Source organism: Phalacrocorax aristotelis, chromosome 11, assembly GCF_949628215.1.
Source record: "Phalacrocorax aristotelis chromosome 11, bGulAri2.1, whole genome shotgun sequence".
Lineage (NCBI taxonomy): Eukaryota > Metazoa > Chordata > Aves > Suliformes > Phalacrocoracidae > Phalacrocorax > Phalacrocorax aristotelis.
In genome coordinates, this window is record NC_134286.1 from 2,686,389 (window position 1) to 2,698,828 (window position 12,440).

Consider the following 12,440-nt stretch of genomic DNA (forward strand, 5'->3'; position numbering starts at 1 on the left):
TTTGGCAGAGGGCAGGCAATCTATTTAGTTGTGCAACTCGCTCAATACCCCATTGCTCAGAAAAGTTATGAATTGGAGCAAGGGGGTTTGTCTGAAAAGTTCTCAAGCAATTTTCTGTACTTATTTGAAACAGGAATCTGATTGTAACAATAGTTATAGAATTAACAACTCTCGCCCTGGCGCTGGATGAAAAAGAAATAAACAAAACCAAACACTCAATTGTATGTTTCTGTGTGACAACCTCCATATTAAAATGGAGAAACATGACTCGACGTACAGAATGACCTCAATTAGCGTATGATGGGCTGATTATACCTTGGCACATGGACGAGCCCTTCGCTAAAAAGAAAATACCAACCATATTCATCGCGTCTGCTGCTATTTAAATAACAATGCTTGAAATGCTCTCTGACTGGAGGCTAAGGCCACAGAGAAACGGTTCTACGGTACCAAGATTTGGAGAAGGAGCTCACCTTCCTTGCAGAACTGGATTTGCTATTTTAAGGCCTTTCAGAGAAACCACCGGGGGTGGGGGGAACACGCAAGTATTAAACATTTCACTCCAATATGCATTTTTTCTCCCTGAAGCGGTACGGGCCGTTGGTATTTCTCATCGACTTCAAGCAGCAGTCAGTCAGACCCAAAAACTGACTGTACCATGTGTCCAAAGCTGCTGTGCTTGTTCGTCATCTTTCATTATTCAAAAGCAGGCTAAATTCAGTGAATCGTTTTTACGTGTAAAAGTATCAGGCTGACATCTGAACTATTGCTGGATTGTCTCCGAACCGGGACATTCAGAACCTCCCTGGTTTTACCCACATCTCACCACACTTCCACCAGGCAAGGGATTCCGGCTACTTCTCTCCATCAGTTTTCACTGCAGGACAGACTACAGAGTACGCCCGAAAGTCACGGCATGAAGGCTGCGTTGGATTAGGGAATATACTGCAAAGGAAAAGGCCCCTAAACACTCTCCCACCTCTACCGCCGAGGAAGATCTAGCTCAGTTAACCCTGCCGCTTTTATAGAGCAGTTCTACAGAATGGAAAGTGGTGCAGCAGGAATAAAAATCCCCAGTGCTTTCGGCCTTGAAAATTAAATCCGCATTAAGCACCATCCAGTAGCCAGTGCCCTGGGGTACTGATCCTGAGACACAGGTTTAATACAAGACACGATGCATTGAGATGCTGAGTTAGGTTTTGGATACGAGATAAAACAGGCAAGCTCTCGGAATGTCACATTTCTGGGCTGCGAAACAATTTCATGCAAAAGATAAGGTTTCTGCATTGCAGACATTTTCCTTCTTATTAAATATATGATGTATTTGGTCATCAGTGTGAAGAGACTTTATATAAAAGGAGGCTTTAAGAGGAAAATTTGAAGTGTCCTTGAAAAAGTTGCATAGAGTAGCTGTAGCAACCAAAATACGGCTCGGCAAAACCCACACTAAACCCGCACTTCACTACGGTCTAGTCTAGCTGTCATTTCCCAGAATAATGAAGCTTGCCTTAATGGAAAGCACTCCTGTACACAGACGTTATCATGCTAGGAGAAGCTAAGCGAGTCCAAGAAAATATTCAGTGAGTAATACACGTTTAAAAAAGAAAACTATAAACAACAGTTATGGAAGTATGCACTTTAACCAGGGCTACGAACGCCCCTCTGTCAAGAGAGAAGTATTTTACGCTAGTAAGAGTTCGATGTAATCGTGGTGGTCTCTAAGCTTCCGCAATACTTTGAAGAGGAAAGAAACCCCCCCCAAATCATAATTAATTTTAATTCATTTATTATCGATGATTATCCATTAAATATTGAGGCAATTAAAAAAGAAAGCCAGACGATACCCTTCAGAATTTACAATAACAATGCTCAAGGCGTACCGGGCACCACCAACACCCCACCTTCACTCGAGTGAGCAACAGGAGTTGACAAGGCCAGCGTCCATCCGCAAGCGCTGGCTGAGGCGCCCAGCCGGTGCGCGCCAGCCCTGAAATCGTCCCTTCCCGTTCGGCTGCCGAGGCTGGCCCGTAACGTCGTTGCTGTTGACACAACGGAAGAGGACAGGGGCCCAAGCCCTAACCCTGCCGTGGCCCAGGGCTCTCTAGCCGCACCGGTTCTCTCAGCCCGGAGCTCGGTACTACTGCAACTCTTCTGGAATGCGGGGGCTTTCCAGCACTACGTTTGCAGCACAAGCAACAAACCACAATCAGCTTTTGAGGAGTCTTTTTTATTAAGATAAATCCAGCAAAATTCCTAACAGTGGGTACATACAACCAACCTGCCCTCTTAAAAGAAATGTTTGTATTTCATTTAAAAACATGATTACACTTTTATTTATTTATTTTTTTCAAAACTGACAAAATAAAATTACATTTGGGAAACAACAGATTTCCAGCTCTTAGGTTTTTCATGAAAATAGCTCACCTTCTTTATAAAAGCAACCCACAGAACCACTGGAATGTTTAACACGGTTATTTGTTTTGAGACCTCCCCACTTTAAGAAACCATACAACACATACAAGGGAAAAATTAAAATCTGAAGTCTGTAAGCATGACTTACACAAAAAGGGACACACTGACAGAAGTCAAAAGCTACCACCACTTATTCTTTCCATGTACCATACAAACTATTACAATCACAAAATTTAAAAACAATGATTTTTTTTTTCTTTTGTTTTGTTTTGTTTGTTAGGGATTTAATTCCCAAGTAACCGAGATGAAGATGTTCCATAATTAAATTCATGCTAAAAAAACCTGCATTTATAAAATAGTTGATAAAAATATTCCTCTCTGTTAACAATACAGCATGGAGGTACGGATACCAAATGATGGAGATATAGGGCAGGGTTAACATTACTCGGACTTGGCTTCCTTATCATCAGATGCTTCAGCAGCTGGTGCCTATAAAAGTGTTTGGGAAGAATAGAAATATTATTCGTAATGCTAATCGGATTCCATTCGAACAAGCATCAAAGAGAGACTAGTTTGTCAGCACAGACACGGACAACATTTTGTGTAGATAGACAAGAATGCACAGCCACTACAGAAAACATCAACGCAATGAGCTGTCGGCTGAGAATCCTAAAAATTAAAACACGGATTGAGTATTAATTGATGATCGGGTTAATTTTGGAATGTTGAGTGCCTCCGAAGAGGCGGAAGTTTACAGCACATTTTAGGTTAGGATCAGCCGTATGCTAGGGAAAGTTCAAGTCCTCATCTCTGTCAGCCACAGGGAAGTGTGGGAATCACACATAAAACCACAATACTTGTCTATTGTCCAAACTTCAGGGAAATTGGTTCTCCCTTGTTTTCTATTAAAATGTCTGCTATTACTTTTTAAGTCGACACATCAAAATCGCAAAGCTCCTATCAAAGATCCTTTGAAGTGCATTAGCCCCATATTAATTTTTAGCAAAGAAGCTCCTGAATTAGCTTTAAAATGAAAGAATAAACAACCCGTTAACTGGATAATGATACTCAACTTGCGAAGAGAGATCACTGTAAATCAGAAGCAACAGAGAATACAACAGGCTAGTCTGTGCCTACAGGGGCAAAGGGAGCCCGTAGCAAATGTTGTGCTTCTACTAGCAGCAAGAAATCTGCTGGGGAAAGGCCATCAGGAGCTGACTGAAGCTTGTAGCTAGTCCTAGCAAATGGCAGCTCTTAGGTAAGTAGCTGATACGGTAAGAACCTGTAAGAAAGAGGCTTGCAGATCAAGAGACAGGACCAAGTTTATTTTGCAGATCTCTTGTTGAATTGTTCTGAGGCGAAGAATTGTTTCAAAGAATTGTGTAAAACTTAAAACCAGATTTCTGGCACAGTACCAACCCGTGCTGAGCAGAAGAGGCAATCCAGCAGTCCAGAGAGGATATGCAAAGTCAGCTCAGGGTTGGATAGCAATCTTACTGAGCTCTATTGTTCCCCAAATATTCTGCATTGCTCTTGTGCCAAGCCTGAGAGGGACACTATGATAGCACGGGCCACCTGTGGAAGGGCTCTATCACACAGCAGGAATGAGGCTCAAGGAGAACACTATTCTTTCGGGCTCTCCCTGGGAGTAGCCCTGTGCAGATACTGCAGCTGGTCTGTCTTTACAGGACGGCAGTGAAACACACCCCCTTCTGACAAGGAGGCCAAATCGTTAGCTCCTGCAGATGTATTACCAATACATCTGTGTTTATTCCCGTGTTTACTGTAGCTAAAGTACCTCATTAGTTTTGGTATCTCCGTTTTCAGAGTGGTTTTCTTCTTTAGCATCCTCTTGTTTAGTTTCATCTTTGCCTTTGGCTCCTTTCTTCCCTTTTGTTGCTGCCTTTTTGTCCTCCTTTTTATCATTTGCTGCTTTTTCCTTCTGTGAAGAAAACAGACCGTGTTATGGTAAGCGCTAATTTCTACCTCGTACATCTGCACAAGCACATTCTCAACTCTAAAACCTTCTGTGTGACCTGCTTCTACACACTGAACTTCCTATTGACAACGATGAGATGAAAGTTTCTACGGAGAAGTGCTTTCCTTCTATTCTGCCCTGAATGCGCTACTGGGAAGCGCATAATATAAAAGCAGCCATGGCTGGGGTTAGAAGAATTTCTATTTTAAACAGGCATTCAATTAAATTAGCTAAAATATGTTGGAGTTGAACTGGCCTGTATTTCTGCTGTGCTGCTGAAAGGCATGCCACAGAACAAAGGGAACATGTACAACTAGTGGAAATACCAGAATACTTCAGATGTGCTATTAATGCCTATTTAGAAAACTGTAACAAAGCTGTAGTCAAAGGACTTTCCCCCTTCCCTGCCAGAAAAACTCCTTACTGTAGTAAAACTGTGTGATAAAGAAGTCGGGGGCGCAAGAGCATCAATTCAATAACGAGACCTTTGCGTTTCTTATTTAAGCGCCACTTCTTATATGTGGAACAGGCTAAATCAAAACAAAACTTGGTGCTACAACTTATGTAGTAATAGTTTTCTATAGGACAAGGCCAGATCCCGACCCCAAGGCAGTAACTAGCATGACTCTCACTGGTTTCACTTCCAAGGATCTGCCTCGTGCTGCCAATAAGTAACTGCACTAAGCAAACTAGCTTAGTTCCTCGCTTGATTAACCGAGTTGCACAAAGGAGCCATTAATATCTGCAAAATTACCACTCACAGGTAAGTGAAGATACACAGATAATTACTAAATATCTCTCTCTCTCTCTCTCTACTCAGAAGATGGAGTTGCCTCAGTGACTGGAAGTTACGAAAAGTACACTTTCTTATTTCAACACCTCACTTACTAGTGTACAAAATTAATTCACATTAAAAATGAGCTGCTTGCTAAGGGTAAACTCAGTTACAGAGTAGAAGGGGCAAAATCACTTGATTCTTCAAGGACACCAATGCTGATAATTGAAAATTCACCAAAATTAACCTCAAATCCTATAATAATGCACAAAATTTAAGACAGGAGGTTGGTAGCACTCGAATGGGTGAGGGTCTCTTTCCTCTCTAACCTCCCACTCCCCAGTCTGACCTGGCTGAGGGATTTCAGCCCACCTGGGAAACTCTACTACGACAGGGGGTGAGGAGCCCCTTCTCCTGGGCTGTGCCCACTCTCCACAAGCCTCTCCTCCTCTCTGGGGACTGACTTATGTATGTATGCAGCTCCTTCAGAGAGAAGGAAGAGAGTCACCAGAGGAAAGAGAAAAGTATGCCTCCACTTGTTCTTTTTCCCCTCTGTTGGCTGAACAGCCCTCCAACTTTCAAGAGAGGTGGAAAAAATACAAATATCACAGTAATGTCAGCACCCAAGTCTCCTGGTAGCATCCGGCAGCAAGATTTAGAATTGCAATGCTACCATGGTACTGCTTTCCTCTCTGTCACTTGAACAGACCTCATCAGACCTTTGAAGCACACGTAAGTAGTCCAGCACGAAGGGCTCCTCCAGCAGCACCAGTATGCTCTGAACTCACGAGCACAGGTGTGTTAGTCACTTGCTCTTCCCATGTAAGCCGTAAAGGATTTTTAAAGACTTGGATTGTTTGAAAAAGGGTATCTTTTCCCTTACCCCATTAAAAAAAGAAAACAAAGTATTAAGAGAGCTAACACTGTCGTTTTCTGTAGCTTGCTCTTTGCTGGTAAAGCCCTGCTTCGGCAAGCATTGGAGGAGAGCCCACAGAAACTGGCTTCCATGGCCGGCCTGACCGGAGAGAAAGTGTCTCGCAGCACACAGCTGTGCGTGAGGATCCCGGGATCCCTGCTCTGTCCTGCAAGATCTGTGGCTCCTGGGGACAAGCTAACATCTATTCAGAAAGGGATCAAGCCTGCTTCCACAAGCGAGTGACTCCAGGAAAAAAACATACCCAAGGAGACAACGATATTTTTCGATTTTCAAGTTCCTCCCATCCTCTCCGCTAGTTCTGAGCTAGTACCCTTGCATTAATTTCCCTGAATAATTTTTCTACACAGGTGGCAACATCAATTCAGTAATAAGGTCATGTGTTTTATAACATGATAAAACTTTTTTCTCAGCTCTAAGTTTTCCAACATGGCAAAGTTTAAAAGGTGAAATCTATTCTGACACACACAAAAACGTTCAAAGAACCTGAAGGTTGTAACGTTAAGCATTTGGGGAAGCAAGAACTAAAGATGACTGCACAATTCTTATTACATCCCCCTTTGCACAGGTATTGATCCAGCCTTAGGAGCTCTGGAGAGCCGAAGAGGCAGCTCAAGTATCCTGGCTTCAAACCAGCACCTCAGAAGCAAGAGGACCAATGCTTTCCCAGACCAACTGGGGGGCAATGACCAAGGCACCACTCCCAGCAGAACTAATCTGTGTATGATCCCAGAGGGAGCCCACAGCATACAGCGTGTGCACTGAGGGACCAACCAAGTTTTCACAGTCACTCACAGTCCTTAACTTTTGAACGCTTATTTTCAAAACTTTTAAGATTCGGTGAACGCAGCTTTTGTGTATAAACTCTGAGATGTTTCCATAAAAATTTTAAAAAGCAAACTTGAAAAAAAAGAAAATACCAACAACGTGCATGGTGTGCAACGGCACTGACCTCTGCACGGGTCATCAGCAGAGGCTGAACCCGGGACTTTTAGATCCCCAGGCCAGCTCTCTGCCACTTGGGCTGGAAGAGCAGCCATGAGCAGTAGGCTCTCCTCCTCCCGGGGGACCAGCCACTTGGAGACGTAATCCAGAGCGTGCCAGCTGCTTGCACCACAGGAATGCGGAGCGGCAGGGTCCCTAGGTTCCCCTGCCACTCCAGAATGGGATCTAGAAACCCAGCCGCACCACCAAGATGCAGATGTGAAAAATTTGCTCTGCACACCACTGAGATGACAGAGCTGAGGCGTGGGGTCCCCAAAATGGCAAGCAAGGTTCTCCTTCTTGTCCATTTCTCGTGATATCTCTGCTGCTCCACACAGCAAGACTTGGAGGCAGGGTAGTTTTCCATCATCTGGAAGTCTGCTGTGCCGTATGTCATTGTAAGGCCTTTTAAATGTACAGAAAAAAAGAGTTCTTGGTTCCCAGCCCGTCATCCCCTTCTGTAACTAACGCACCTCAGCTTTGCCCATGTGACCGTCCAAAACCACAAAGGAGAAGGTATCATGGGAACAGGTTAAAATTAACACTAAGGTTTTGTTGTTGGGTTTGTTGGGGTTTTTTTTGCCAGCCGCAAAATCCAAACACAATCTGAATGTTTACAGACAGATCTAAAAAAATGCATTGCAAACGGCAGCCACTGGGGAAGTCTGTGGCAGGAGTGGGGTATAAAGAAATACCCCCTAGAGTGCAGAACTATCCCCTTTTAAATTTCAAACTGTTGCTCCAAAGCACAAAGGAACTTTAAATAGTTTCTTTTTTAACACTGTCAGCTATGCCAGTATTTTTGACATTTCCAAAAATATCCAGCTTAAGGAAACTGGTATGTAGAACTTTATCTCCGGTGACCAAAATCTGATAAACTGATAACTAAGAGGGCCTTTGAATAAGAACAGAGTAAGGAACTGTAATTAAAAGCACGATTTCCAATGCCTTCTCTAATTGAGTTTCTGATCTCTATTCAAAGCATCGTTTTCCCAACAATGCATTACATGAAACTTCAGAACGGCCTTGCAAGGCAAGCAGTAAAGCCTCACCACAACTGATTTAAAATCTGTTCAGTTTACCACATTCCTTCACTAGGAATTGGACAAAATTATCTTTACATCTTTCATGTTCTTTTAACTCACATCATTCAATCTTTGAAGAAAACTAGGAAAAACCAAAATGGTTAGCTGTGGATGGTTTTTTCCCCCCTAAAAATGCCTTGAGAAAGAAAAGAATAACTTCAGTTCAAGAGATCTCAAACACTTACCTTAGGTGCTGCCTTTTTGGGCTTTGGCTCCGGTTTAGGCGGAGCAGGTTTCTGCACAAAACATACATAAGAATCAGAGTTAGATGAATGCCGTAAATGTTTTAGCAATATGTTGGTAACTTTTGAAAACTAGTCAAACAAAACATAGTTCAGAGCTGTCTGCTTCCTTCTGTAGTATAAAGAAGTAAATGCCAGAGACAGATCAGCATTTTTCGTTACCCAAACCCATGTTTCCTCATGTATGTTACAGCGGTTATGGCACGGACGCTGACAGTGGCAGCAAGCAGATCATTACTGTGTCTGGGTGTTACTGTCTGCTGTGAAGGCAAGCGGCCGTCAAAAATGAAAGGTATTAACATTCGGACATACCTCTATTTATGAATACACATCTTAGCTTTCACTAAAATTAAGTACTTTCTTTTTTAAATAGCAACCCTATCCACTTGGCATTTCCAAGATGGCTTTAAAAAGGGCTGGGTGCACAAAGTGTCTGCGGAAAAGGATGCCAAGAGCCTGTTTAATGCTGTGACTTTGGGCTGAACCCTACCGCATGACACAGACTTACACCCTCTAGGTCTCACGTTACCCAACAGTTGGGCCCGCAAAATCAACGGGCAAACTGCGAGTATAAGGAGAGAGCAGGTAATTTATAGAGCTGTGAGCAGGTATTTGTACAGAGAAGACCTACAGAGAACCAAGGCATCTTGAAATCAGTATTCCTTGACTCTGGAGAGTCATGCGTCCAGACCGAACGTTAACTAACACAGATGTTGCATCTCAGGTGAAATGTCTAAAAGTGAGCCTGTTTTGTGTTGATACTCAAGGACTGGAAACATAAGACAGCAATTTTACTTTTAAATAGTGCAATACTCTAACCATGCCTTTCACAATATTGGTGGAAGGAACCCAAACATCTGTACATTATCTGTAACTGTCCCCCAGAACTTAGCATCCCATGTGATGTAACATTAAAAGGTAAATAAAGGTACTTACAGCGGATAGTCTAGCTGACCTTCTCTTTGGCTGCGTAAAGAAAGATGTGTCACTAAAATTCAGAGAGCGTATCAAGCAGTGCTTTCTCCGAACCACGACCCAGAATAACGCGACACACACGCTATGTCACAAAGTCCCGTAAAAATTCTAGGATTTATGAAACTACGGGCATTACGGCGATGACCTCCCAAGAGTGCAGCGCTGTTCAATGGCTCTCACTCTACGCCGCTGCCCTTTCACCCCACCGAGGCGGTAAGCGATTAAGTTTCTTTATTTCCAGTTGTGCCATTAAGGCTCTGCCATGGAGAACCTGCCGGGATGGCTCAAGGGAACACGTTCCCGTTGGAGCTGGCGGCCTCTGGGCACAGCCCGGCGGAGCTGCTGCCTGTGGCCGGGACACCCGGCACCCACCTCGGGCGACAGAACACGGGCTGGGCCTGGGCTCCCCGAACCCGGGCACCGGGCCCGAGCCTGCACCCACCGCTGGGGACTTTGTAATTTATGTGGACCACCACATGAGCTCATGGAGGAGCGGGGACCGGCACCGAAGAAGCAGCTCCTACCTCCTCCTTTGCCTCGCCTTCAGCTGGAGCCTGCAAGGAAAGGGAGAGACTGAGGTGAGAAGGCGGCACCATCCCCTGCACTCGGCTCCCTGACGCCGCTTGGAGCCCTCAGGGGAGCCCGGGAACCCCCAAGACCACTCGGCGGGGGGTGGGGTGGGGAACCGCACCTCCGGGCTCCCTTCCTCGGCAGCGTGAGGGGAGATTAATGGCGGAAAGAAGGGGGGGAGGGGGCCCTCCCTTTCGCCGCGCCTCACGGACTACAACTCCCACAATGCCTCGGGGCCGCCCAGGCGACGTCACCGCGCCCAGCCGTTCCCGCGTTTAAAAAGTTCCCGCCAAATTACCTGCCACAACAAGGTCGTCGCCGGCCCCGCGCAAGGACAATGTCGGACACCCGCGTTCGTTTCCCGCCCGGCGGGGCCTCGGACCGGACCCGTCGCCCCCGGCCCCGCCGTCGGCGGGGCCGTGGGCGACGGGTCCGGTCCGAGGCCCCCCGGGCGGTCGGGGGTCCCGGCGGGTGGGGGGCGACCGCCTCCTCCTCCTCGTCCCCGGGGCTGGCGGAGGAGGGGGGACACACGGGACCGGTGGGACCCCCGCAACGAGCTAAAGTTACTAATTATGGTGGTGAATCCCTTCCCCGCTTTCCTTCAAGGACAGTTTCAAATTCTGCGCCGCCTAATGGCTCCAAATTACCATTGCACAACCATCTGGTATGACAAGAAGTGGGAGAGGAGAAAAAAAAAAAAAAAAAAAAAGGGAGAACAAAGGCAAACGCAGGAGAAAGAGGCACCGTTTAGACCCAAATCCTCCCGGGGAATGGCCCGAAAATACCCCCGGAGGTGCCCGGGAGGGCTGGGGCCGCTCGGTCCCGGGGTTTTCGGCGCTGGGCGAGCGGCAGAGCTCGCCGTGCCTAGCGCTGCCTGCCTGTGTTCTCCATAGGGGCAGCAGCAGCACTATGGCTGTTTGTAATCCAGCATGGAGACACTGCTCAGCCTTCTCCTTGCAAACAAAACAGCCCAAAGTGAACTCACAGGCTCCCCTGCCCGCGCCGAGCAGCCCCAACACACGCCCTAGCCCTCTCCCTCCAGTCCCAGCTCCGCTTTAGGACATACACAAAAAATTAAAAATGCAAAAACTCCACATAGACACACACGCGCGCGCGCAAAATTTTACAGCTAAATTTGCAAATGCTGCTTTTATCTCTCCCCTTCCTTCCCCATCTGTCTCCCCTAATTTTTTTTTTGTACTTACCTTTCTTTTGGGCATAGTTGCACCTTAATAGTTGATTGCAAAATGTATATAGATATATATAAAAAATAAATGTGACCACCGAAAAAACTGTTTCAACCCTTCTGCAAAATTGAAAAAAAAGAAAAAAAAAAGAAAACGAAAGATGTATAAGGGACCAAGAGTTAATTGCAGCAGAAACTGAACAAAAAAAAATCCCCCCCTCTTTATTGCAAACAGTAAAATACACCAACACGCAACCAAACTGCATGAATGGGGAGCCCGAGATGGGCCCAGCCGCCGAGTGACGGCCGCGGCGGCCAATGGGAGCGCGGGTAGCGGCCCGGGAGGCGGGGCGTGGGCGGGTGGGCGGGGCGCGGTCCGTAGCGCGAGAGCCGCCGGCAGGCGGAGGGACGGCGGCGCTACGCTGTTTGCGTAGCGGAGCCGGCGTAAAGTGCGCGGTGAATAGGGCGCCGTCGCTGCGGCGGGGCGGGCGCCGCCGGCAGCCCGAGCGGGCCGGGCGGGCCGGGAGGCGACGCGGAGCGGAGAGGGGGTGGCCGTCCCCGGGCCGCCGCTTCTCCGAGCGGCCTCTCCGCTACGGCGCGTCCTGCCCCGGCGGCCGCAGATACCCCCCTCCGGCCGCCTCACCCCCGCCCCGTCGTCGCCTCCTTCCCCGCGTTCCCCCCAGAGGCCGGGAAAGAAACTTCCCCGAAAGTTACCACAGGCCGCAGGACGACAACATGGCGGCCTCGGCGGCGGCGCCGGCCCGCCCGCCCGGGGCTGCGGGGAGCCGCCATGCCGCGGGGCGCTGCGGCCTGGCGGCCGAGGGCGGCGGGCAGCAGAGGCCGGGCCGCCTGGGAAGGGGGGAGCCGGGCCGGCCACCGCCCCCCGCCTTTGCGGTACCTGTTGGAAAGGGCCGCCGGCCCCCATCCCTCCCCATCCCCACCCGGGTTACCTCAGCCGGCGGAGGGGCCGCGGCCTTTGTCCGCCCCGGCCCCGCCGGCTAAAAACGGGGTGACCGCAGGGTGCGATCGCCTCTGGGGCCGGGCGACAGCTGGGCAGGGGGTTTGGGGCCAGTTCTGGCTTTTAAGTCGGCTTTTGGTCTGTCACATCTCAGCCGAAGAGTGCAAAATCTTCCCTGGAGCCGGGCCTGAGTTTGAGGTAGGCCGTAAGGTGAAGCCTCAGACCTCTGCAGGGATTAAGGAAATTTTGCTCTTGTTTCTATCATAACTGCAATTGCCATCAGGGTTTCTGCCGTTTACTTTGTGTTTTTCTTTGGGGAAAGCACAAGGCGTGTATTAATA

The 12,440-nt window shown here is 47.6% G+C and overlaps 1 protein-coding gene across 1 annotated transcript; it reads right to left on the reverse strand.

Moving 5' to 3' along the window:
- Window positions 1–2,206: 2,206 nt before the first annotated feature.
- HMGN5 (high mobility group nucleosome binding domain 5) lies at window positions 2,207–11,453 on the reverse strand. The gene is made up of 6 exons (XM_075106613.1): window positions 11,161–11,453; window positions 9,910–9,939; window positions 9,347–9,376; window positions 8,354–8,404; window positions 4,211–4,354; window positions 2,207–2,901 (listed from the first exon to the last, which is right to left on the reverse strand). The coding sequence occupies exons 1-6, from the start codon at window positions 11,173–11,175 to the stop codon at window positions 2,854–2,856; spliced, it is 318 nt and encodes a 105-aa protein (XP_074962714.1). The 5' UTR covers window positions 11,176–11,453; the 3' UTR covers window positions 2,207–2,853.
- Window positions 11,454–12,440: the final 987 nt, after the last annotated feature.

Coding starts and splice junctions, on each gene's coding strand:
- HMGN5 (XM_075106613.1), bottom strand. Junction 9,377..9,909: donor AAGGCGAGGCAAAGGAGGAG/GTAGGAGCTGCT, acceptor TTCTTTACGCAG/CCAAAGAGAAGGTCAGCTAG. Junction 2,902..4,210: donor GAGATACCAAAACTAATGAG/GTACTTTAGCTA, acceptor ACACTTTTATAG/GCACCAGCTGCTGAAGCATC.